The sequence below is a fragment of the Nyctibius grandis genome, chromosome 1 (assembly GCF_013368605.1).
Source record: "Nyctibius grandis isolate bNycGra1 chromosome 1, bNycGra1.pri, whole genome shotgun sequence".
Classification (NCBI taxonomy): domain Eukaryota; kingdom Metazoa; phylum Chordata; class Aves; order Nyctibiiformes; family Nyctibiidae; genus Nyctibius; species Nyctibius grandis.
Window position 1 is genome coordinate 16092660 of NC_090658.1, and position 27900 is coordinate 16120559.

Below are 27900 nucleotides of genomic sequence, written 5' to 3' on the forward strand. Positions count from 1 at the left end.
TGTTTGCTCATTTTAATGAATTACTTCAGCTGATGATTGAGCTTGTTGAGGTCATATTCATCTAGTTGTCTGGGTGAAATTAACTTCTTGACCATAACTTTTAAGACATGTCCCATGCTATGAAATAGGGTCCAGTTCCACATTACAATCAGCACAGTATTAACCTATGCAGAGAGCGCAGATGCCTCAGTAGTATCATAGATAGTGTTGGAAGTTTGGAGATTCAGCTAGCACCAGCCACTGCAAGCATAATGTGGCTTCAGCTGTAGCATAGTGAAAGGTGAGTGCTGCAGAGGGCTGACAGTAGGGAGACAGACATTTTCTGTTCTCTTTATTTTCATCAGCATCTTTATCTGAAGTGTCAAGATGATATCATTAATGAAGATATTAATAACAAAACCCATCAACGGTCTTTGTCAATGCTGTTTTGGTCAGTGAGTCTTCTTATGGTTACTCTGGTAGAATGGAAGATCAATGAATGAGGTAATGGAATTACTAAGGAATTATGCTATGTAGTTTGTGATCTTACAGTTGACAAATGTATCGGCATGATAAGACTTCTAGCAACAGTCATAGTTCGAGCATGCAGTCAGATTGGTTTGAGGACCTAACTGGAAGTTGTTTTGAGTGGTGCTCAATTTCCAGGAAAACTATGATCCTTTAAGGTTTGCCAAACTGAGTGTGGTCAAAGGAACATCATAAATACACTCCTAGACCCTATTATCCACGAGTCTAAGAGGAACCTGGCCAGAAAATGAGACGTTTCTCCATTCTTACCCCTATGGCTCAAGCTTTTTGGAGAGCTACAGGCAATGATCCATTTGAAAATCTTCTTCTTCCCCATCCAGTACACCTCATCTGCTGTTAAATAGACTGTACTTAGGGAAGCCTGATGTCGTTGTTGCTGCAAAGCAGTTACAATCCATATTCAGGCTCCTGCCCAGATTAGTGGGCAACAGCGTACCAGAATGCCTTCAGGAAGCATTCAGTTGAATCTGATCTTTGGTTTGAAATACTTCTTCCAGCAACTCTTTCCATCTTCTTCCCATGGTTAACCCTAATGGCCATTCCCTCCTTACCTCAATTCTGTGGCATATATTCTCTGTTGTGTGTAAATAATTAATAACACATCGCAGTCTAAGAAGAAACACACAGAAGAGTTGTTTTTTAACCCACCAAACTGATTATTTCAAACGCCACCCTCCCTCCCCCTTGCATATCATGTTTCAGACTTGAAGCATTCCTTTCTTCACTTACCTTAGAAAATCTATACAAATCTATGTATGGAAATTTTGTGTACTTTTCATAGAATCATAGAATCATAGAATACCAGGTTGGAAGGGACCTCAAGGATCATCTGGTCCAACCTTTCTTGGCAAAAGCACAGTCTAGACAAGATGACCCAGCACTTTTTCCAGCTGAATCTTAAAAGTCTCTAATGGTGGGGAGCCCACCACTTCCATGGGGAGATTATTCCAGTGTCTGATTATTCTCATTGTGAAACATTTTCGCCTTCTGTCCAATCGGAATCTCCCCAGGAGTAACTTGTACCCGTTACCCTTTGTCTTTTCCATGTGACTTCTTGTAAAAAGGGAGTCTCCATCTTCTTCGTAGCCACCCTTAAATACTGGAACATGGTGATAAGGTCTCCCCTAAGCCTCCTTTTCTCAAGGCTGAACAAACCCAGTTCTCTCAGCCTTTCCTTATGTGGCAGGCTTTCCAATGCTTTGATCATATTTATGGCCCTTCTCTGGACCCTCTCCAGCCTCTCCACATCTTCTTTGTATAGTGGAGACCAAAACTGAACACAGAATTTCAGGTGTGGCCTGACAAGCACTGAGTAGAGTGGGATAATGACTTCTTTATCTCTTCTGGTGATGACCAGAAGGTGATGACCAGGGTTGAAGAGATGCAACCCAGCATCCTGTTGGCTCTCTTTGCCACAGCAGCACACTTCACTCATGTTGAGCTTGTTGTCCACCAGGACCCCCAGGTCCCTTTCTACAGAGCTGCTCCCCAGCCGGGTAGATCCCAGCATGTGCTGCTTTCCCAGATTATGTTTTCCCATGTGCAAGATCTTACGCTTGTCCTTGTTGAACTTAATAAGGGTCTTGTTAGCCCACTCTTCCAGCTTGTCCAGGTCTTCCAGCAGGGTGGCTCTCCCTTCCAAAGTGTCAACTTCCCCACTCAGTTTGGTATCAGCAAATGTCATCAGCGTACACTTGATCCCATCATCCAGATCACTTACGAAGATATTAAACAGTGATGGGCCCAATATCGATGTCTGGGGGACCCCACTTGTGAGAGGTTGCCAGTTTGAAAAGAAGGTATTTACCACCACCCTCTGGGTGCAACCTGTCAGCCAGTTCTCCACCCACCGCACAGACCACCAGTCTAGACTGTAACGCATCAGTTTCTCCAGGAGGAGACTGTGGGAAACCGTATCAAAAGCCTTGGAGAAATCCAGGTAGACAACGTCCACTGCTCACCCCACATCAACCGAGCAGGTTACTTTGTTGTAGAAGGCAATCAGGTTTGTCAAGCACAATTTTCTCTTGGTGAGTCTGTGCTGGCTTTTCCCAGTCACATGCTTCACTTGACTTGTGATATCCCCCAGGAGGATTCATTCCATAACTTTCCCAGGGACTGAGGTAAGACTGATGTGCTTCTAATTTCCTGGATCCTCCTTCAAGCCCTTCTTGTAGATGGGGGTGACATTAACCTCCTTCCAGTCCTCTGAGACCTACCCAATCTCCACGACTTCTCAAAGATTATGGAGAGCAGCCTCGCAATGACGTCAGCCAGCTCTCTTAACACCCTCGTGTGGATATTGTCAGGGCCCATCGATTTGTAGGGGTCAAGCTCCTGTAATAGTTCACATACCAACTCTTCCTTCACTGACAGTGGGTCTGTGTTTGCATCAACCTGGATTTTTGTTCCCAAAGTCTGGGGTCCAACAGTGCTGGTAAAGGCAGAGGTGAAGAAAGTGTTGAGAACCTCTGCCTTTTTGGCATTGTTGGTGACTAGTTCACCTCTCCTGTTTAATGGTGGACCAATATTTTCCTTCCATTTCTGCTTACATTTCTGTTTACATACCTCAAGAACCCTTTTTTGTTTTTTTTGACATCTCTGGCCAATTTCAATTTGAGCTGAGCTTTTGCTTTTCTAACTGCATCTCTGTATGCCCCGGCAATGCCCTTGTCATTCTCAATAGGTGTTTTTCCGCTTTTCCATCTCTTGTATTCTTCTCTTTTGGTTTTGAGCAGACTCAGAAGTTTGCAGTAAAGCCAAGGGGGTCTCTTGCTCCGCCTACTTGCCTTACCTTTAAAGGGAATGAACTGGTTTTTGTGCTTCCAGGAGAGAATTCTTAAAAAAGTCCCAGCACTTTCTAGCTCCTTTATCCTCCGTGGAAGCTTCCCACAGAATTCCTCCCAACTGAGCTCTGAGCAAGCTGAAGTTTGCTCTTCTAAAATCTAAAACCTTTGTCTTAGTACTAACCTTCAGCGTGCTCAGCAGTATCCCAAACTCCACAATATTGTGATCGCTGCAGCCAAGGCTATCACTAACCGAGACATTACAAAGCAGGTTTTCTTGGTTTGTGAGTAGCAAGTCCAGCAGTGCCTCATTCCTGGTTGACACATCTAACATTTGTATGGGGAAGCAGTCCTCTACGCATTCGAGGAACTTGATGGATGATGTGTGAGCTGCTGTATTGTTCTTCCAACAAATGTCTTTTCTGGAACTTCAGCTTGGGCAGGATGAAAATACATAGATGAAAATGTAAAAAGAAGTTTTAATGGAGATTTATATGCTCCCCTGGACATAGCAAGTGTGATTAATGCCGCCATATAGATGTTTGTGCAGATGTGTGTGTGTGTATTTATATATATATATTCATGTTGGAAATCCTTCACTCTTGGTAATTAATAGCAGCCTGCACAAATAGTCTCACTGGATTCAGCAGGTTTATCAATGAAAGTAATTACTTACCAGTGGGAATAAGAGGATTCATATTCTAGCCCAGAATGAAGTAAAGTACTGATAACATACAGAAGGTAGAAAATTACATTGTTGAGTAATATCTCGTTATAACCAGCAATGCTTACCCTTCACATTTTTTTGTAATAGTTAAAAATTGCTTTACTATTAATGAAAGAGCATCTAATAATTTTCATTATTGAAGTTTACAGGCTTCAGTCTTTAGTTTTCCAGCTATAGAGTGTGATGGAATCATAGTTCATTGGGGTCCAGAGCTCAATCAAAGCATTGCTTTCACTTAATCAGAATCTGAAACCTGGTGTGAATGTTGAAAATAAACATTAAGTTACTAACATTATGTGGGAAAAATGGAAATACGTACATTACCGTTCAGTGCACTATAACTTAAACACAAAATTGGGATGAACATGAGGAAGGTAGAAAGCTGTTGATCTGTTGTTGATTTGAGCAAACTATTAAACTACATCAAATATGACTTCAGAGCAGTAAATATTGAAAAGGTTTGCAGTCATGCACAGTAATAGATACAGTAAATGGGTACTAAACAAAATATTTATTTGCTTAATACTGTGTAGGTAAGCAGATGTCCTTGAGTTGCTGCCAGGCTGTGCTGAAATGAATGCACTATTTCATAAAGATGAATTTTGCAAACAAGTAGGACTTGAGAGACCCAGGCCATTAAAAAACATTACTGTATCTTGACCACTGGCAGTTTGTTACAGTAAGAACCATGCTTTCACGGTTAAGAATTTCAAAGAGCTGTATGGACATTTTTCCTAAACGTTGTGTAGATGCATGGACGCATAAAGAATTATGCAGTAAATTCTATGGCTGAGAGATATAACTGGCATGTTACAGACTTGCCTACTTACAAGTACTGTGCTGATGGCATTGCTATTCTTGACATTCTAATTCTGCTGCTTTCAATTCTCTTGAGATGATAAACCTCAAACAACACAGTGCCACAAGCTAAAAGAGAGAGGGAGGATGACTGGTTTTTAGTGACAATGTTCTGAAAGAACAGCAGAGACGTTTTAAGGCTTGTCAGAGAGCATAAAAGCTTTTATGGAGCAAGTGAATTAGGCTTCCTCTGTTGTTTCTTAACAGATCCAAAACTGATAGTAAGCCGCATAGTTTCGAATAACTGCTCAGTTTCTAGCTTTTAATAGTTAATGGGAGGTCGGACTATAAGCTGAGATCAATCCCAAAGTAATAAATTTTACATTATTATATTTGTCTTTCTTGAAATACAAACATTAGAGGACCTATTCTCAAATGGCTTCCGACCCATTTTTTTCATAATTAATGCAGGAAATTCAAAGAACGTGACTCCCTGTACAGCTTAGACAGAGGCAGAACAGTATTCATCAGCATGGATTAATTAGCCTGTTACCAGACACGCAGTTAGTTTGAAGAGCTACAGAATGGACAGTTATAAAGAAGGGAAAGCTTTGCCATAAAAACACATAAGCCACATGTTACCATGGATAAAAGATAAGTTTTTAACTTTGGTGTTGATTCTATGTAGTTTAAGATTTACAGCTAGATTTATCCATTGACCTTGGCTTCAATGCAGCAGCAGTATGGAATGAGTTACTCTTCATTGGTTTATTTGAAGGGCAGCATTTAGCAAAAAACTGTGACAAAGATTCACTCTGAATAAGAACAACAGAGTCTCTCACTGTTCAGATCTGGAGACTTACTTCTGGGTCATTGTATTCAGTATGACTCCACCATCGCTTGGCATGCTTTTTCGTTGTCTTCTATATTGGGTAAACACATCTGTTACAACCAAGAAAAGGAGAATTATGCACTGCCACTTAAATCTTATGTACTATTCTAACAGTTTAGTCTGTGACATTGAGGTGTAAGGGGTTGTTTTTTCTTAGCCTTCTCATTTTTATTACTTTTAAGAACCTCATTTTTGACCTGACACAGTATTTTATGAAGTCAACAGAAAGGCTGTCACTGTTTTATGAAGTCAACAGAAAGGCTGTCACTGTTTTTAATGAGCTTTGGATCAAGCCTACAGTTTTTCATCAACACAGAATAAATCCTTTCACTACAGACACCAATGTGACACATACTGTATGAAGGTCCAAACTCTGTCACTCCTCAGTTGGCTCAAGATTTGAAGTTAACACCAGCAGCAAAGAGGAGAACTTGGGGACCATCAAGAGTGACATTACCTGTCTCATGTATCTTTGTTTTGGGATGTACTAGAACTGGAGATTCAACCATCGTTACTGAATAACATGCAACAGATTATTGTTAATTTCAGAGCACCACATATGAGGAAGGCAAGGGTGGGAAAGCAGGAGATTAGGTTTTTGTCACACACATTCCTAAACCAGCCACCATTTGCCCATGTCCATTACCAAGCTTTTTAAGGCACAGCCCCTATCTTCACTACTGTTGCACAACTCTACAATGATTATAAACTCTGATTTCACCTGCAGTTTAAGTGAAACCTTAGATATCACATCTGTTATTGTGTTTGTCTTTGCTAAAGAGAGTTGACAAGTTTTCCTAAAACATATGCAGGTTGGTATTTTGCCATCAAGAGAAAAGCCAAGAGATCTATTTGAAGCACAGTGCGATCCTGCAAGTGTGTTGGTATAAAATGAGCTTTACAGTTTTTTAAGTGCTATGCACAGTGCATAAAATATTACAAATTGATGGTACTGGTGAGTACTGATGAGTAGGTACGTAATTCCATAAAGGAAAAGTGTTAGAATAGGATATCTTTTCAAAAAGACCAGGTGACCTTTTTGCTTTGAGACTGACACAAAGTAGTCTCATTCAGCAGTAGAGTAAGATTTTGGGACATCTGGAAGTTGAAGGAATGGTGTAACTATACAGCCCGTCTTGTTTTCAGCTTTATAATTCTACATGTTCAAGGGATTTTAGATCCTTTTGTATGCTCACAGCATTTTTGGTCAGTCTTGGAAGAAAGTAAGAAAATGACAATTATGTTTTTATGCATTATCTCCTTACATGAATATGGGAAGTAAGTAGTGAGAGTATTGGGTGGAATAAACTGAATTACATTTAATAAAATTGAGAGTAGTCATACAGTGAGCCAGCTTAGAACAGCTAGTAAAACTAGACATCCGTATTTACAATGCGCTGATGTATCTCCCTAGGCTTTGACCTATCTTCGTAGAAAAGAAGTGGACAGCTTGTAGTGACTTTACAAATGAAAGATCGAGTGCATGCACAATCTGCCTGCTGTATGGTGTTGTTAGGATACAAGTTTTAAATGGAAAATGTCTGGATATACTGCTGTTTTAGTTCAGAGTAAATATACTGGTGGTGAAGTTAAGCACCTGAGTGCTAAGTGGTTTCAGCTTACAGCACTTGTTTAAAACAGATTATAGATTTTGTAAGTGCACACTGGAGATAATGTGCAAAGATTTCCACTCTTCTAAGTTATACATTGAGCATTATGCAAATAAGCCATTGCTTACTTAGACGGTAGACTGATATCTTTTTGTCCTGACATGACAAGTGAAGTGTGTTTCCATTTGTTATCCCCATCTGTCACAAGCTGATAAACCTCAGATCCGTCAAAGTCTTATCTGAATGCATTTGTTAATGTCTTGCTTCTCTGGGCGCGATGACGTATCATATAGTGTGTATCATTTTCATTGTGTAAATAAGGAACTGCATTTTTTGTCAGTCCTGAGATAACAGGAATTACTTGATTTCTTCTCCACATAGGCCCAGTTTGGGAAAGCATTTGGTTCAACTCATCCCTGTTCTACACATCGCAGAAACTATTTCTTCAAGCATATTCTTAAGAACTCTCTTGAATAGACATGCATTTCTGAATCAGAGCTATGGTATTTTAAGTCACTGCATATGCAATTATGTTATATTCTGTGTTGATTGCACTATGCAAAAACCACTAATATCTCGCTTGCTGCAAAATTTTCAGAGATAAAGACCGCTCCATGTTGAAATAGAGTCTTGTTTGGTTCTGTGAATCCATTTGCTATATGAGAACATCTTGATTTTTGTAGAGCATATGATTTCCATGTGGGTTTTCATTGGTGCAAGTGAGCTAATTATCTTTATTTCTGTTTTACAGCGGGAACAACATATATCTTTAGCAAAGGTGGTGGACAAATCACTTACACGTGGCCTCCTAATGATCGGCCAAGCACTCGTGCGGACAGACTGGCAATAGGGTTTAGTACTGTTCAAAAAGAAGCTGTGTTGGTACGAGTGGACAGTTCTACGGGGCTTGGAGATTATTTAGAGCTACATATCGTAAGTATTATTAAAAATGCATGATATTTCTTCTTGTCTTGATTGTTCTAAAATATTTGTGGGTTTTTAATTTATTTTATTTTAATGTAAATACAGCAGTGCTAATGAACCTTTTATGGTCAATAGTGAACTAAATGATAATGGCTTATAGCATACAATACTGTACAGGGTCTCAGACATTCTTAAAATGCCTTTTACTTTATACAGTGCTACTTTATATGGCTTTTCAATTAAAAATCATACCGTGTTACCTGTACAGATGTAGCAGTTTACTGCAATCTAATTACATAAAACAGGATTTAGCAATGTCAGAGGAAGGTACATTAATCCTGCAGGATTTAATCTGGAATCTTCTGAGGGAATTACAGTTTTACAGTTACACAATTGACTGTGCTTATTGTTAATACTAGAATTTATCCTCTGATTTCACCATTCCTTTGTGATGATAAATCTTAAGCAGAAAGCAAGATCATCAAGCTAGGAAGTCTAAAAAAGTAATTTCAACTGCCTTAAAGCAAATTACTAGCAATCAAAATTGAAAGCATCTGGATTTTTATGGCAACATAAATAAGTGATCAGTTGAGATAAACATAAGTAGGACGGTTTAAAATTTTGTTGTTTAGATTAGTCTCAACTTTGTCAATGTATTAGTTTGATTTTGATTTAAGAATATCTCTACTTTCAAGAACATAACTTTTGAATGAAATTGCTTATTGATCTATAACCAATTACACTTCTACCCTCAGAAAAGGTTCAGCAGTGATCATTTTCAAAATTAGAGGGAATTACGGTAGTCAATCTTCCCAGGCTCCTTATTTCTGTAAATGCTCTCTTGCATTGTGGACTAAGGTGATTATTTTTTTTATTTACTGGCTTAAGTAAATAAACAAAGAAAGCAAGCCTTAAATAAAATTCAGAGGTTGTCTATACCCTTCTCTTACATTGAAACGCATGGACAAAATGGCTGGCTGGTATTGTACAATCTTAATTTAAAAATGTGAACAAAGCAACTTCTCCCAGGTGCCAGAAAAGCTGAGAGCCTACATTTTTCAAGGCAAGCATTGTGTTGCTGAAGAGAATTTAAAAATTTGCTTTCCAAAGCCACATCTAACATCAGGTACCTAGTCGTCATTTGCCCATTTCTTTGCAATCTGAGACCACATCCACCCACTATGGTCAACAGTGTTGCTTTCTTCTTACAGTGTTTTCTTTTTCATTAGCATATTAAGGAATGTTTTTCTTGTAGTTTTACTATACCTGAAGTCTATCAGAACCATAATATTTGTGCAATCTTCTGTCTAGCCTTGATTTTTCCATTTTAAAACAAACATTGGTTTCATTAATTGTGAGTTGGAGATCAAAAATTATTGCCTGCTTATAAGTGTTTTTGTTTTTTTTTTTCCCCAAATAACTTTCTTATACCCATGCTGTAACAACAGATAGTAAAAATAAAAGAATAATTGAGAGTTTTCTGTGGTCAGAAACACTACCAGCTTAATAGGTATGGGGAAAATCATAAATTATACCTTACTGGTCTTTTGAAACTTCTGTGAAACAGCAAAAGGCCTTTTATCATCATGCTCTGAGGTGATCCTTGCCTCTTCCTATTGTCTTTGCGAGAGACTTCAGGAACCTCCGTGAAGCCCGCTCTGCTTCAGAGCAAAATCTGTGGTAACTATAGTTTCACTGGAACAAGGCCTGACCTTCTGAGAGCTGCTTCTCTTTAGTCTCTCTCTAGAGTGGAGACACTAAGGGATTGACCTGAAATCCTAAGACATCTGGCAAGAGTTTTTTTAAGGGTCATCACTATTGGATAAAGCTTGGAAAACTACTGGTATATAATTTCCCAGAATCTATTTCAAAGGATAGTATTCAGAAGGAAGTTGAAAGGCAGTATTTTCAAAAGCACTCATGGTACCAAAGAACATATATCTTATTAAAGTTAGTGGAACTGTAGGCACTTCTGAGAATTTTACCTGAGATCTATTTTAGCTCAGCAAGATATTGTGAAACATCACGGTTATAAAAATGAAGAAGAACATAGAAATGGAAAGGCCTATGTATATGTTATATTTGAAAAATAGTTTATTGGTTTAAAGTTTTTCAATATTGGCAGCTACTACATTAAACTAGTTGTAGTAAAAGTAGTAGGAGGGTTGTGTCATTCAAAACTTCCTTCTTGCACTGATGCTGAGATGACACTAAGAATGTCTTACCTACTAAATAACCAGAACCATGCAAAAGCTGTGAATAGTGGAAGGAGGAGAAACTGGAAGGAGAGAAGGGTCTAAGTCTGCATGTTCTTTTGCGTGCACTCACTCACCTGTTTGTATAATGAATATGCATGAGCAATAAATGCCTGTGTACATTGAGATGCACTGTGCATGAATAACTTAACTGTGTTATATCAACTATAACATTATAACAAGGATATGCTTGTGATTTAATTATGCTGGGATTCAGTTTTACAGTGTGATAGAAACTGATTCTTTTGTTACCGAGCTTCCATTTTACCCAGGAGGTCATTAATCACTCAGATCTTCCTCATTGACAAAATTTGGGACGGAAGTGTAAGCACAGGCTTTATGTGTATTTTCAGCAGAATGGTGGCAAAGTAAGCTCTATGTGGAACTATTGCTTTGAGTTAAAATTTTTTAAATCATAGTCCTCACTAGCATGTTGGGGAGGGTGCTTGTTTGGGATGTTTCAGAACAGCTATGAGGTAGCTTGCTCTTAACTTTCTTCATTCTAGGAATGGAAGAGAAAATTACAAGTTTGATTATGGTGCTTCAGTGTGTGCTTGCCCTCTTTATTATTCTGTTTACTTAAAGACGATGTAAACCTAATAATGAAATCAAGCTCATAACAAATTCTGATTTGGAAAATTGCTACTTGATCATCTGAATCACAGCTTTAGTGTTAGGTTAGGAACACATTTGTTTAAAGTAGTCATTTAACCTCCCCAAATAACCATTGTTAATATGAGAAACATTTCAAAAAATGTGTAATCTGCATTGCTACCAGATGCTTAACAGTTTCAGTGCAAATATTTTAAATTCCAAGGTAGATTATTATAAAACTCCACCTGTACCGTAGCAGCCTAGATATAAAGGACTGGTTGTGTGTATGATATGTATGCATCCCTATGCTTCAAGAAGGGGATGTTAATATGACTTAGTCATCCAGAGATGCAGCAATTAGTTTTCATAGCTATCACTTGCCGTCTGTTATGGAAGTGGTCTCCTGTGCAGTCTCTGCTGGAAGATCTAGTTCAAGAGGAAATAGATATCATGCCTAAAAGTCTACTGCCACTTCCTTCTCCTGTTGACAGATGAAAGGAGGACAGATAGCTCTGAAAAGTACTATACAATCCTCCTTTTTTTTCCCCTTCTTCTTGGCGTGGTCCGCATCCATCTCCATACGAAATGGAAAAAGGCAGCAGCTTATTCATGCAGTATTCAGTTAATCACCATGTGCACTTCTGTGCTTGGCTTTTTCATTGACTTCTAAAGCCCTTAGGTAATTCTGTCAGTGATTCGTGTTCCTGTCTCTGCTCTTCTTCTCTTCCCACCCTCTTCTCCCAAGTCTTTAGACAGAAAAGTAGTGGGACAGATGTATGTCATCGTCTTTCATGAGCACTGTGCTGTTGCTGCCTCGAGTTTCCAGCTTTCCTATGGTGAGGAACAAAGTGAACTTAGACAAAGATATTGCTTCGAAGGGCTAAGAAATCCTGTTAAAATTGCTCTTTCTGGCAATGCTGGTAGCATAGGAAACTGGCATTCTGCCATGTGGCATAAGGAATATTTGCTCTACAATGAAGACGAGAAGGATAGATTTCCATTGATAGATTTCAACCACTTTTTAAAATTGTTTTAAGTATAAATTATGCCACTTTTTTATCTTTCATTGTTAAAATGAAAGACTTTAAACTATACCAAAATGTAACATTTTGTGTGCTTGTCTTGAAAAGAGTCAGCAGTTTCTGTGTCTTCCTTGTTTGTCATTTGTTTTAAAATCAAAGTATTTTGGGAGCACAAAAACAACGTGCTGGAAAAATATTTTTTAGAAAAAAAATATAGGGAAAATGTAAACGAACAAGACTAATACTGTGATGGGAAAGCATGGAAAAATATTTTAAAAGATGTGGTAACATGTTACCTGAAAAAGTATGGTGTGATTAAGGACAGATAGTATCAATATATGCAAGGTATAACACAATTAACCTGAAATACTCTGAAGATGCAGCGTTACTGGCATGATAGATTAATCAATATTGTACTCAGATTTTCAAAATGTGCTTGTAAAGCCTTCAGAGTTACAATTAATGACTGAGGTGAACAGTCATAGGAGAGGAAATATTGTGTCTTACAGAAAATTGGGTTTTGGATCATGAATAAATTCAGGTTGTGCTTTTTGTCCCAACTATTTATGTACTACATCTATTAAAATATATATTATGGGAAAGGCATTTTTAATCTGTAACTTTCCATGAGGAAGATGTGGATAAAAATCAAGTGAAAGCTTTTGTGAGTTTTTGTCAGTTTGGTTAAAAAATTCTCTTGGTTTAAAAGGAAGTTAATGCTTCTCCATTTTCTAAGCTATTTATTCAGTTTTTGTATATGATATACTTCATTTTTTATAAACTAGGGAAATATTTAATATCTTCAAATGAAATGCTGACTTTTGTGTAAAAAAATATTGATATCAAGTGGGTTTGGTTTTCAGCTTTAAGTTAATGGAAAATTCTGCAAAAGTCCTCTCTCAACTGTTTTCCTCCTGATTTTTTGGAACTTTTGGCAAACCTAAAAGGACTATTATTTCCTACTGCCCTCCCTCAGTCTCTTAGTTATACATATGCAATATTCTTCTGCACAGGCTTTTAATAGCCGGCTCTTAGATTTTATTGTACATATACATGATGTATGGATAATTTTAATTTATGCAAGTATAATGACCTTCCCTCAAGTGAACAGAAATAGTAAAACTTGGGTGAGGATCAGACTTCTGTGTTTGAGTATACCAGAGAAAAAAATTGCAGAGTCTTAAGGTAAATGAGTTTGTTACTCTCTTTTGAATACTTCATGTCTTGGGCTTAATGCCTAATGGAAAGTCAATTGAAAGATTCTTATTGACTTAGTTGTATTTGAATCGGTGCCTAGAGAGTGTACTTTCAGTGAGACTGATGGTAAAAATACCTTTGATTTTAGCGGTTTGTATCCAAGCTAATGAATTTTCCCAGGAAGAGCTTAATAAACTTTAAAATAAATATTCCCAGAATATTGTTTCTCCCAATAATCATCTGTCAAATATGGAATTCTGTAGTGTTATATGAATATCTGTGCAATGCAAAGATTTGGTAAGGCCAGTGGTGGCTTGTGTATGCATGAAACAGTAATGACTTTAAAATCGGATTATTCATGTCCAGGAAGGGCTAAAATAAAAAAAGCACTACTAGGTTTCAGAAATCTGATATTTTAGAAGTGCTTAGCATTCACATCAGTAGCTAAAGTCAATGGAAGCTCAATATAGTCAGCACCTCTGAAAATCAGGCCACCATCATATCAGTTAAGTGGGCATCAGGGATCACTGTGGAGCCCTGGAAAAACTTTGGATCATTACGTTTATCAGGGTTGTGATATTTAATATTCTGCTACCTTGAGGCACAAGAAAATGACTTAAGGCTCATATTATTTAACCCAGAATTCTGTGAATATTTGATATTTCCTAATTATGCTTATATAAATGATATTTATTTGTGATTTTTTTTTTCTCATTAATATATGTGTATGGAAAATGCTATAGGAAGTTTAACTGTTGTGGGCAGTGATTGTTCTTCTCTTTGGGGAACAAAAAATTCAGCAATCAGACTATATGTTAATCTTTAAACTGAAGAAAAATCACAATGAAAGACGGATTTCCAGACTTGCTTATGGGTTTGAATAATGAAAAGCAGTGCAATCAAAAAAGAATCATTTATGGGATTAGACAGGCAGGTGAGAATGCAATTCAATGTACACAAACGTTAAGTTAATTAGAATGGGAGCAATGAATTAATCTAGGGAATTTGGTCTAAATGCAGCAATCATTTACCTCACTGATCAGGTTAAAGATCTGAGACTGTAGGAAAAAAAAAAAATAAATCACTGAAATGGTCAAGCCATGCCTTGAAAACATGCACTTAAGTTATTCTTTTGTATTAGCAGAGATATAGATTAAAAAAACTCTGAAAAGGGATTTTATAATATAAGCTGTTTGTTAGTGCCTCATCTTGAATACTCTGCACAGTCTGTTATTGTGCACTGAGCGACTGTGGTCTGTTCTTGCCATAAACAGGCCAAATTGCTGAAGGAAGGTTATAGAAAGGTGCTAATTCTGGCACAGCACAGACTGATACCTTACTGTATGAAAAATATGAGTGAAATTTGGACAGTTGATATAATTAAACAGTTTGGCTATGACTGCCATCATGGAGCGCTGCAAGGAGAAATCCTGATGCTGGCGTGGAAGGTCCGTTATACCAGCATGGCAGGGCTGATCTCCCAGCTGTGATTTCCTGGTTCCCTAGCCTAGAAAGGAGCTTGAGGGAAGCAATGCCTTTCATCATCTTCCGCTCTCTTGGGATGAACAGAAGTTCTTACTTCTTCCTCTAGCCAGCTGATAACTCCTTTATGCATCCTGCTCCTTTCGTGCTTCTGGGAGGATAAAAGCTTCCTTCGCAAAAAGCATGCTGTATGATGGGGTCACCACCTGCCAGCCCCTTGGTGTGAGAAAATTGCACAACCAGTATGACCCAAGTTCTCAGCTAAAATACCATGTGTCAGTAACAAAATGCCCAAGCCCTCAACACTGATGAAACTCTGGAGGAGCTTTCTTCTAACAAAGATGTAGAGCATGGCTGAGCATGAGTAGATATTTAAAACACTTTTGGTGAGCCCACATACATTAGAATCATCTGATCACAATATGGAAAGAATTGCATGTGACCATAGCGTTGTATGAAATGATCTTGCAGACCAGATCGTGGACTCTTAAGATCCCTTCTGATCTCGCATATCTCAAGATTACATTGTAAATTGAATCCATCTGTTGGCTGAACTGCTTAAGATCCAAAACTTTGTCACTGAATTTGATCGCAAGTCTTTCTTTGACTTTACTGTTGCAAACGGTAGACAAATGGGACTTTTGACCCAGAATGAGGAGAGAACAAAAATATGGAACTTAATTTTTCTGGTGCCTTGTTGAATTTAAAAAAAAAATACTGAAAAGATTAAGAATAGAAGGGGTTTGGGCTGAGTCATGTTATACTAATAACAAAAACTGTGCGTTTTTAAGGACTGAAGTGGACCAATTTAGAGAGGCAAGCTAAAGAGCAAGCATATTTAATTAACATAAACTTGAAGAGGCTCATGACCTCTTCATGACGCAGCTCTAATTTTTTACATTGTTATTTTTAAAGCTCTGAAGTACTGTACAGGTTACGTCCAGTCTTAACGTTCAAGGATTCTTTATTTCTCTTCCCTTTCCCTTGTTCCCTAAGTTGTTTTCCTGCCGTGTCCTCAAAGACAAATTCATGTGCTGCGCATATTCTGCAGTCCCAGTGAATCCCAGGAAAGCAGGTGGCAACCTCCAGGGATCTCAGTGATTACATACCTTTTCTTTCCCATAGAATGAGGCATACCATATAGCTAAAGGAACAGAGGATTCACCTCAGAGGGTGACTGTATGCTGTACTCACATGGAAGGTCTTCTTGTTGAGGACCCTTGTTTAGTTCTGTTTAATTAAAGAACAAAAGCAGCAAAAGCAAAGCAAATAAGCATGTAGTCAAAGTTAGGAGATATATCCTTTTGTGACTAGTTTTTTTTACATATAGGTAACAAATTTCTGGCTACAGAAAGCAGGACAGAAGAATTAGTTTGTAAAGTACATATAAGTGAATAGCCCACCTTTCCTCCATAGCAGCACCTTTCCTAGTTAACTTTATATTCTCTCATTGATGTTTTAGACCCATCCCCATCTAATGAGGTTATTTTAATCCAAAATTTCCTGCACTGGTTACTAGCCAACATCCTTGCATATGAAGGTTACAGACATTTTAATAACTTGGCACCAACTCTTCCAGAACATTGCCATGTATAAAAAGAGCTGATGAAAAATTTAGCAGACATTTTAGCAACCTTATTAAGATTTAAAGAATACTTGGCTATTTGCAATAGTAGAACAGTTGAGATGTTCACTGAAACCTGGTTGATCACCCAAAGGAAGAAGCACCAAATTGTAGGAAATTATTGTGATTATTTGGGGAATAAGAGCTGTGGGTGATTGAGGGTCACTTCCAAGAGCCAACCACTTTTGTCCACCTATTGAGTACTTCTCTGCTTATATCTATTTTATATTTTATTAAGCATATACTATATCTAGTAGTACAATAGTCAGCCCTGATAATCTTTCCTAGCTTGTTACTGCCTAGTTCTTCTCTAATTTTAGAGAATCACAAAAAGATTTGCACTCTGTCCTCCCTATTAGGCATGCCTGGGGGTGTCTGGGCTTAAAAGCAAGTGGAATGTATGTGTACCCCATGTATTAGAAGCCATGAAAGTACAGGGTGTAGGCAGGTTGTAGGCACTTTGGGCTGATAATGTATGGTTTGGGAAAAAAAAGACAGAGGTGAGGAATGGCATCACTTTCGGAGTATCCTAGACAATGCTTTTAGCTCCTGATGGCAGCTTGAATAAGAGAGAGTGACTCTCAGATTGCTATGACCCATTGAAAGAGGGCCAGGTTTGCACAGGACAGATCAAGGTTTGTTTCTTATGAATATAAGCCAGAACCCAAGATCTGGCCCATTAACTCCATGTCTTTTAAATTTATGAGCTCTAAGTAAGGATAAGCATACAGTGTGCGCTGCAGCACAAAGTACCAGTGTAGCAGTTTTTCAGTGAACATGTGGTATGAACAATATAATTTTTAATACCAGTCAGAGAGATTAGCCTATTGATGCAGAACAAGGCTAGGGGAAAAGTACTGCTAGTGGCCTAAACAGATTCTGATCCTAGCTCCAAACAATTTTCATTCCACCACTTCCACTATTAATTTGTCTGAAGAAACTGCAGAAATATGAGTAAGTATGAGCAGGATCTACATCAGGCCAAAAACCTCCTGCTGGAAGGTGAAAGGTACAGAGGCAATTTTACAGAGCCTGCTGCTTTGCTTCAGGCATTTGTTTAAGTAAACATTGCTATTACAGTTAATCACTTTGTGCTAATAAGGAAAGCTCGTCTTAATACTATTCTGTTTTTGTGAGATATTACCTTAATTGTAACTCATAATTACTTAATTAGACGATGTATTTAATTCAGGCTTTGCTCTGTGATGCCTCCATGTCATCACCAAACTGGAAACTTGTTTTAATATTTAATGCTGGTTTGCTTTATTTTCTTCCAGCTTGTTTTATCGTCTTGAGCCTTTCTCACTTTTGACTTACACTATTGTGTCAGTGAGGAGTAACTATATTAAAAACACTGAATTTAATCCGGTGTACCAGTGGGTAGAACTGAACACACCAGGCCTGGTTCTTACTTTCATCCAATTTAGTTACTGAACTTTTACAATCTCTGACACTAATTCATTGCACCAGGGTCATGCAGGACATTGAGCCAGCGCAGGGAATTTATCTGGATTTCTGAAACTCAGATTACCAGTTATATCTTCATCTGCTTTTCAGTTACGTGCCTGTGCTGTCTAATCATTTTCTCTCTTACCTGAGCATGACACGCTTCATGTCAGTGCATCTCCAATGCTGGTGTATCGCTGAGCAGTCTTTTCCTTTCTCTCCCACCAACAACCATAGATGTATAATATTTGCCTTCCCTATCAATCTTATAGTTATTCTTTCCATTTGACAGTGGGCTGCTGCCTCTTTAAGTCTCTTTTTGTTTTTTTCACTTAGATCATGCCAGTCCCAAGAATTTCTGCAACAATAATAGACAGGATAAGGGTTTAATGAACTGATGTTGTCAGTGTTCTGGTGGTTTATGCTTAACGTTACAATCTCACTAACAACAGGTGAGTTTTCCTGTTAAGTGTTTGGAGAGGCTTAAATATCTCTCTGTTCATGAAAGCCCATTTACACTGAAGCATTCTGATGCTCCAGAGGGTGGATTAGCTGAAGGAACTGACTTATGCATTTCTTGGCTTTCGATAATTACCTATCTCACATTGAGTAAGGGATGCCAAGGGACAAAGGAAAGACACTGGTCCTTCACTTTCGCCAGTTCTGTGTGAAATTATCCTGAAGCCTTCAGTGCATCAGCATGAAACTACTAAAGTGGCCTTAACTTCTTGTGCTAGAATTTGTCGGTGATAATCTGTGTTCAGTCAAGGACCAAATGTAAGTCCAGCTATTCCCTCAGGGAGATGTAAATCGTGCTTGCTGCTGCAGCTTTATACATTCTTTACGGTCTAGGAAGTGTTCCTGCTCGTACAGGACTGGAAAGTCTTCCCTCTGCATATTCTGCTGTTGGGTTGAGTACTCCTCTTCATCCTGGGCTTCTGGATTGAAGGATGGGATTGAAGCATTACATCCTCAATGGATCTCATCATGCTCTATTTTGAGGCTGGAATTTCTTGTTATTTTCTGTTCAGCGTTCACCTTTGGTGGGCTTGCAATTTACTGCCTATGCACTAAATGCTACAGACTGCCTTCTTCCTGTTCACTGTGAAACCCCATTAATGTCCTCAAGCCTTATTGTTCCCCATATGTTTTTGTTTTGTTTTTTTTTTTTTTCCCTGACCCCGTGAATTCCAGGGAACAACAGATCGTTCCTGGAGCAAAAGTACCCAGCTTTTCCCTTGCATAGCAGATGGAGTTTTTAAGACTTGCTGTGGATTATGTTGCGGTGCCTTCTCATTTAGGGGCAAGCACAAAGAGCATTATCATACGTGAAGCTACTTTACAGTAACTTCTACCAATTAAAATAAAAAGTGAAAAGATTATGCTATAGAGCCTTAATAACCACTCAGCATATTTGATAATGTCACTGCTGTCGGTATCATATTCACCACTATGTTTAATAGCCGAACAGATGCAGCACACTAGAGCACCACATGGTATGCAGCAGCAGGGAGTCCCATTTGACAAGTTGGTTTTGTTTTATTTCCTTCCCAGAGAGCCTTCCCTGATATCCGAAGTTGCTGTAATGTTTTGGTTTGCTATTCAGCAACTGGAAAAAGGCAAGGGGATTCTGTACTGCTTGTTTTCGAAGCGGAAGTACTATGAAATTCCTAATAAAGCTAATATAAGGCATGTTTTAATGTAAAATTGTCAGCCCTTGATCTGAAAAGGGTTGTATTTTAGCAGGTAGTGTATATCTGCATGCACAGGTTGCTAGTAGTATAGCAACTATGCTTTTTTTTGGAGGTGGCTTCAGGGTCTGGGGATTTTTTTTTTTTTTTTTTTAATTGCAAGATTTTGTGTACACGTCTGCAAGTCACTTTGCACAGTGAGCAATAACTCTTGGCTGTAAAGGTGCCACGGGATGCTGCGGTTGTTTGGTGCGTCTAGATTTGCTCTCTATGGAACAATTCATAGGAGCGTTTTGTGAGACTTTCCAATCTTCTAATTGCTTGCCTGGAAAAACACCTGAGTATATACTCTGAGGCTAAAATATGATGGCTATGCACTTATATTCTAAAAAATCTCAGGATAATACAGAGTAATAATGAAACCCTGGCAAATAACTTGGGTATTTGTTTCCAGGAAACATATAATAAAGATAGGAACAAGATAGAAAGTGCTGCAAGAATTATGTTGTCTACCTCGTATTACCTGATCCATAAATAAACACAGAAAGTCCCTTGGTTGTAATTCCTGTTCCTTATTAATGTGGTTATATAGGTAAAGCTAGGTGCTGCCAAGGGCTAAATTCATAGGCAGTGTCTTCCCCAGAGCTAAAAACTTGTCACAGCTTTGTGCTCAGCTGATACGCTCCTTTGGAAGATACTTAAGATTTCTGGGTTTCTATTCCTGATCTACTTTTTAAATATTTTGCTGGCTATTTAAACTGACATTCTTAAGGCATTGATTTTCTTTTCTTCTTTCTTGCTTTTCGCTGCATATTCAAGCTCAAAATAAAAAGCACCAGCACGTCTCCTTGTCACAGCTGTAGTGTGGTACGTGATGACACCAAGTTGTGCTAGCGTGGGAGGAGGGGAGACAGGGGTTGCAAGCGCTGTGGAGAACTGATTAAAATTCAAAATGAGCTTGATAAAGTGGAGAAATAGTCTGAAATCAGGAAGATGAATTCTACAAAGGAAAGCGCTGAGTTCTGTACCTAAGAAGGAAAAATCAAATGCACAGCTATAAAATGGGGAATAATTGTGGCCAAGAAGCAGTTCTACAGAAGTTACAGCTGATTGCAATTTGCTGCAGAGACAGACGTTCATCGGTCTGGGGTGTATTGACGGCATGCGGGGTGGCAGAGGAGGCAGAGAAGTTAATTGTTCACTCAGTGCTGCTGGGACCTTAGCTGAAGAAGTATGTCTAGTTTTGAGTGCTCAGCTTTGAAAAGGAGGTAAGCAAATTAGGCAGCCAGTAAAAAAACCAGCAGTATACTCTAGTTTAATTAACATGTAGCTCCTAAGAAGGAAATGAAAGAATGGGCTCTGTTTTGTTTATAAAAGAGAAGACAGGGAATGACTGGATGTGAAAACTGTCTTTTATTACATGTAGGTTGTTATTAACAGGGCTGTGGCTAATTTGTTTTGCCTGTCTGCCAAGATAAGGTAAGAAATAGTTGGTTTAACTTGCAATAATGCTATCAGGTATTGGGGAAAAAATTTCCAACTATGTTTGATGGTTAGTAGTGGAGCAGGTTATGTAGGCAGGCCCTGTCAATTTATGCTTTCAAGATTGGACTATGTTCCTATGGGTAATGGGAACACCATGGAGACTTCTCGTGTATGTTTTTGCTAAAGTTAGCCTAGATGTACTTGCTGTTACCAGTGAGTGATGGGTGTAGAGAGGTCTTCTTAAGCTGTACACTTCCATTTATGCTGCAGTTTTTAACTGGGAGGCTTAAGTCCAGGAATGATTTAAAATGAATGCTTAGATGTAAGCACAATGAGGTTCTCTGTTTTCATTCCTAAAGACACAGAAAAAGGAGGGAGTAAGCTGCTGCTAAGCATTTTCTTTTAATATCCACTGGTCTGAGTGTCATGAGTAAACTCCAAGGTGCACAGCAGCCTAAGGTAGAACCTGCTCTCCCTTTGCTATATCAACATCCCCTTTTGTTTAACACTAGCCAGCTGATTTGCCCCTATATGCAGGAAAGAATTTGAATCCATATGTCTGAGAATTGTTCTCCGGCCAAGCAAAGGCCTGTTGGGGTGTTGTTCACCAACTGTTGGCATGTGCCTTCTCTTCAGCTTGTGGGAAAGATGGTGGTGATGTAACTAACTTTGCCTCCTCGCCCACTTCTCAAATGTTAGCAAGTGTTTGCTTTGGTTGCTGTGTGGGAGTAGTGAGGTAATTTGAATCGTCCCGGTGTAAATCTAAAATAACATGAGCGGGCTAAATAGATTACTGCACAAAACTCATTTGATTATATTGCAAGAATAACGTGCAATTGGGGTGAATTTATTTTTCAGGTTTTTGAGCTGTTTGGTCAGTTCATTGGCTGCAGATATACCTGCACAGCTGTGTGAAATGTTTTTTAAGTTTTCTTGTCACAATAGTGCATGCATATTATCTAAAAGATAATTGTTCACAAATCATGGAAGTTAAGCTTTCCTGTTTCATTTATAAAAAAGACTCTCTGGTTTCTTAACACCAGTGACTATTTGTGAGGAGGCTTTCTAATGCTTTTAACAGAATGTTGATTAAAAAATCTCCTTTAGCTATAACAAGTTGTCACAGCTTCAGGTTCATATTGTAAAAGCTCAGTACACTTTAAGTATGTACGAGGTTTTATCTTTTTTGGCGTTGTTCTCTGGGAGTAAATCTTGAAACTCTGTACATGCCTTTGTCAGCAGAGGTATTCTGGGGTTTCCCCTGCAGCAAAGGCAAGGTATTGCCCTGAGCACCAGCCATGCTGCATCTACAGGAACTTGGTCTGGGCTAAACCAGCTTGGGTTTTGGGTTATCATTTTGCAGTGACAGCTGAGGGTGGCCTGTTTAGATGTGAACTGGTAGCATTGCTCTTCTTCTGATGTCAGCAATGTGCAGTAGAGAAGGAGCATGCATTTGCCTCTGTGTCAAGGAAGGTAAACCTCTCCCACTTGTGGCGTCCCCTCCTTTAATCCTACTTGCCACCCGCTTTTCCCCAAGTTGTGTCATGCAGCTTCACCAGCTATTTTGCACTTCTGCAGCTGCAAAGGTAGGTCATAGATTTGCTTCGTTGCCCCAAAATATAGAAGTCATCCAGGCTGGTAACGTATCTCCTTTCATCAAGTTGGAAGAAAAACTATGAATAAAATCATTGCTGTGACTGTGTCAGGATTGTCACTTTATCTGTCTTGTAATGGAGATGTTGTTCAGCATTACTAATTACAATATTAATCTTCACTGTCCCCTGACACAGGTGTAATATCAGGAATACTAGTGCATGACAAATTTATTACTTTTGACCCTCAGAGGCACCAGTCACAAACACTTTTGGTTTGCTGGCAAACCTAATTAATTCCCTACAGTCCTTCCTTTTCTCAGTGAAAATATTTGAGAGATTCATGCTGTGTTTTTCCTATAATGTACAGTAACATTAAAAATCGAGACTGAAATGGTCTTGTGTGAATCATGTTCTCCCACACACGTGCTATTCATAAAGTGATTATCAGAAATATTCCTTGCATTGTTAGTATTTCTTGAAATTATAGACAGGATTGATTTCTACATCTGATTTTTTAACATGTAAGTTTATGCTTTAGAAATCTTACTGACTTGGAGTATTTTTTAAATTGTTTTTTAAGTATTAGCTTGCAAGTGAGTTCCTAATCACAAGTAAATGACTTGTGGTGAGTTGGAGGGTATAGAGAAAGCAAATTAGATTCATGAAAGCACTAATTCCCTCTTCAGGAGGCGGAGAAGGTGGTGGAGCTTTCCCTCTGTCCTGCTCCACTACGGTTCCCTGTGGGCCTGACTAGATCTGAGCAAGGCTAAATTATGGTGTTAAGGGAAAAACTGGTACTCGTCCCTTTGGTCCTACTGGGGAGGTGGTAGCAGTGCTTTGACTCTTAAGGCTGCTTTTTAGGAAGTTAGTGGGCTTTTCTGCTACCGCTTGGCTGGCCCCTTTATAAATGCTTAAGGTGGGATGCTTATGTTTGTTTTTTTCCACCACTTTAAGCACATGCACCTATCTCAGGAAAAATTTATGGGTTTTCAAACTTCTCTTATTTAGATCTAATGTAGCTTAAAACCATCAAGCCTTACCCTGGTAGGTGCAAGTCAAGGGCTACCCATTTAATAACTGTCCACGTGTTTCTGTTCACCACTAGGCACTGGATACAGAAGGAGAAAGATCAGTGATCTGATCTAGGTGGTAGTGCTGTGTAAGTTAGAGGATTATGTTTTTACAGTCTCATTTCTCAATGGAAACTGGAAGGTGGAAAATTTTTAGAATTGCGATAGAATGTACAAGTGAAAGCAAAAGGACTCATTCATTCCTCAGTACCACTAACCAATTGGTGCTGACTTCAGTGGGACTGCGAGAAACCTGGATTCAAATCCTTTCCCCACCTAGTTCAGACTGGGACCTGATCCAGACTCACAGACCATAGCTTGAGGGCTTTAATATCAACTTTTGACTTGCCTTGGTGACTGAATCTTTGTTTCATTTTGTGTTTCTAAAAATGTAAAATTTTTATTTTTGTTGATGTAAATCAGGAAGGAGATAGTTTTCAACACTTACTTTCTTTTTTATTTAATATTTGTGAAAGAAATAGTTTTCTAGCCAGTCTTAGTGAAAACACATCTTCTATATATTGATGACAAAATGGTCCTACTTATTTTATGGTCATTATAGTCCTGATTGCTGTTGCTTGTTGTTGCTAAATTCAAGATCCACATAGCAATGACTTCCTTGTAGAAGCTGGCTGAAACATTTTCAGTCAAAATTCAGGTTGGAGATTTACTTTATATCTTGTTAAAATAAATGAAAAGAATTCCTAAATGTATTTTCTATAATTGTTTAGAAGTGCGGGAGGCAAGGAACTTGAAGAGCACTGCAACAGTTGCACAACATTAGGGACATATTAAAAGAAAAATGTCACTGTGCACCAGCTCTTAACATGAAACACAGCATATTTGCACTTTCTAGAACCCACGGTACATTTCCAAAGGCTAAAACCTTTTCTAAATCCCTTAATACTGCTGAATTTATTATGTCTCCTTAGCACAATTGAATATGTCTGGAGATGTGGACAAGGGACATGACGATTAAGCACTGTAGTGATGGAAAAGACAGAGCAATTAGGTGAAACATTCTCTTGTATGTTGTAGTGGGTATTTCCCTAGCTGTAAGAGTTTTATGCATTTTTTTTTTATTACCAGTTCTAGCCACCTGAGATATTTTAAATCTGGATTCTGTATCATATTTGCTTGATTTATTAACACCCCCAGGAAAACACAGGCAACATAATGATTCTCTGTATCAATCACTTTTTATAAAACTTCCAAAAGATTTAGTAATTCTAACCAAAAATTAATGCATTAGAAGCATTAGTACATACATGAAAGATGGTTTTTAAAAGGCTTTTTACTGGTTTAACAATAAATAACCTTTTAAAAGCCAGCTGCAACTCCCCATTTTATTTCCTGCTCATAATGAATTCCTACTCTAAGTATTTTAAGGCTCTAAAATTAGATAGAGTCCTAAGCTGCTGGGTTTGGTTTCTATCAGCTATCATGCAATTAAGAGGATATTTGTGATGGCATAAGTGTAAATGGACAAAAGTCTCATCACTGTTCACGCAGAACATTTTGGTCACTTATTGCTCACCTCACATCCTCTGAATAATAGAAAATAAATCAGTATGGGTTGCAACTGGAGAGTGTTCTAATGGCTGGTGTTATATCTGTTATATTCTTGACAATTCAAAATATTCTTTGATGAAGACTGTGTCAATGAATTTGCTTCATTATATTTTTTCTAATTTCCAAGATATTTCTGGTGCAGCATGTACTCGGTGTATAATAGAAACCTGTTATTCAGAGCTTGCGTGTGTGTTGCATTTTGAGCTTTTAATAAATGTAGACATTTCTATTTCTGATTGTGGACCTGCCACATAACACTTTTTTGCTGCATCATAACCAAAAAAAATGGTTCTAGCATTAGAAGCAGGTAATCCATAGGATCACCTGGCCAACATACAGCTCTTTAATTTAAGTTACTGATCTTAGTGTTAACTGAAAATACCAAGCCAAAGAAGCTTCTTCAGTGTTGCATCACTGCCTTGTTCACTTCTTTGAATGAAAATTTTAAATCTTAAAACCATTTACTTACCTTCTCTTTGATTACAATATTAGGCTTTTAAAATAATGACAAAAAGGCAATCATAATAAATCATATACAAATAATAGACCTAAACGGGAAAAGTTTTTTAATGCCTTGTTTCTTTTTTTTTTCCCCCTTCATAAGGCACAAGATCATGTATTTGTTCTACTTTTTGTTGCTGTTCCAGAGCAGTACAGTAGAAGCTAATTACAGTTTCAACGGTGTTAGTTAAAATAAATTTAGAAAACATAGCTCATGCCAAAAGCACATATCTCAGGTTCTTTATGATGGCATTAAATTAGCATAAAAGGTGGATTCATTTTATATCCTTCTGATATTGGTGTTTCTTGGTCATGTTGTCAACCTTTTCTGCAAGGTCATGAACACTAGGTGCTCATTTATTATTATTATTAGTAGTAGTAGTAGTATTGTTTTAAGGAATGTAGTGTAAGTTGCACCTTCTGATAATGGAAATAAAACTGGTTTTGCCGGACTGTGGGAAGGGGAATGAGTAGTGAAAATATGCCTAGCTGCCATCTCAGTAACAAATGTAGCAGAAAAGTGCATCTCACTGAAGAAGTGCAGTTCTGAAACAAGATTTCTAACCTCTGCATGACTTAAGATCATTCATTAATAAAATGAAGTGCAAGGTTCAAGGATACAGAGCTTTGAGTTTGATTGCAACACTTCTTTGAATATACAAATCCAGAGCCTAAGCTGGGATCCCCTTTTAAACAAAGCCTGCCTAGATACATGCATGAATGCTTCAGTTGTGCAGTAAGAACCAAATGGATGTACTGCTTTTAAGATCTGTCCTGTGATTCTCATTGAAAAGCATAAATGAATTTTTAATTCACACCTGTGGCTTCTGCACAAAAAAATATCCTGAGGAAAAGGTGTCAGACTTGATTGCTAGAAAATTTGTTATAGCTACATTATGTATCAAAATTGTTATACTGAATGACAATTTCTATTATTTTCACAAGGTCCATTCAGTTTAATTATAATTTACCACTCAAGTATACCATTCTCTTCATGTTAATTTTCAAATTATTCTTGCTTTTGCTTTAATAGCTATTGATGAGTCATAGAAAGTGCACCTAATTAATACCTCTGCACATTGCTACAATTAAACATTAATCAGATTTGATTTTTAGAGTAATGTGCTACCAGTCTTATAATCTTCTAAGTTACAACCTGATAAAAATTTCATTACCCTAGTTATAAAGTACTCAGTGGGGAAGGAATTTCCATTTAGTGCATTTAATGCATAGTGGTGGCTTCTATATAAATTTTACACTCCTCCTACATCTCTATAGATAAATTGCTTAGAAAATCAGAAGTAGTGATACAAATTAAACTGACTTTCTAGAGATAAGTTTTCCAAAAAATATTCAATTGTGAGATTGTCAGAAGGATCCAAGCGAAGCAATGGACGATATTTTTGTTAACATGGGATGACAGTGTTTAGTCAACGTATTTCCTTCTTCCCTTTCAGTTTAGAAGGGAAAGTCAGTGGATGTGAGCATGAAACAATGCATGAACTTTCAAAACCCACCTTAACAGTGAGTTTCACACAGTTGGTATAAGCAGTTGAGCCTGGTTGGTCTGTCATTTTTTTTTTTTTTTTTTTTCTTCTAACTGTTGGTTGGGGGAAAAAAAAAAAAAAAGGCAAACCAATGTTGGATCCCAGCATGTCAGAATGGACAAATGACTGACCTGTTGATCAGTGGTTGCTGTCGAGTTCCTCATTTTCAGCAGCGTAGACACAAGGCATCTTGGGGCTGTGTGCTCCTCTGCTCTTGGTCACTGCTCCCTCCTGCCACCACCAATTCCTAGACTCAGAGAAAGGCTGTTGGTAAGTCAAGGGATATATGACAAGAAGTGGACAGGTGGGGAATTAACTTTATCACATCCCTGAAACTTATCTCTGACTCTATTAGCTTGCTTTCAAGGGTGAAAAATCCTTTTCAAATCCGCTGAAGTTCAGAGCAACAAGATGGAACGAGCTCTGTGTCATAGGTTAGCTCTCCCACACCATCTGGAGCTTAGAGGTATTTCTTACATTTTTTTCCTGAGGCAGCTAAACTCCCTATCTTTATTCAATAAAAAAGCAAGAGATAACTTGATCTAGGCAAGGGC

The 27900-nt window shown here is 38.1% G+C and overlaps 1 protein-coding gene across 11 annotated transcripts in view; it reads left to right on the forward strand.

The window, feature by feature from the left end:
- NRXN1 (neurexin 1) overlaps window positions 1–27900 on the forward strand; it is a 743394-nt gene that overhangs the window by 510982 nt on the left and 204512 nt on the right. For all 11 annotated transcript variants that reach the window (XM_068402153.1, XM_068402237.1, XM_068402487.1 and 8 more), the window contains one exon: window positions 8093–8274. In XM_068402153.1, coding sequence (XP_068258254.1) covers window positions 8093–8274 — 182 coding nt within the window. The remainder of the gene's footprint in view (window positions 1–8092; window positions 8275–27900) is intronic.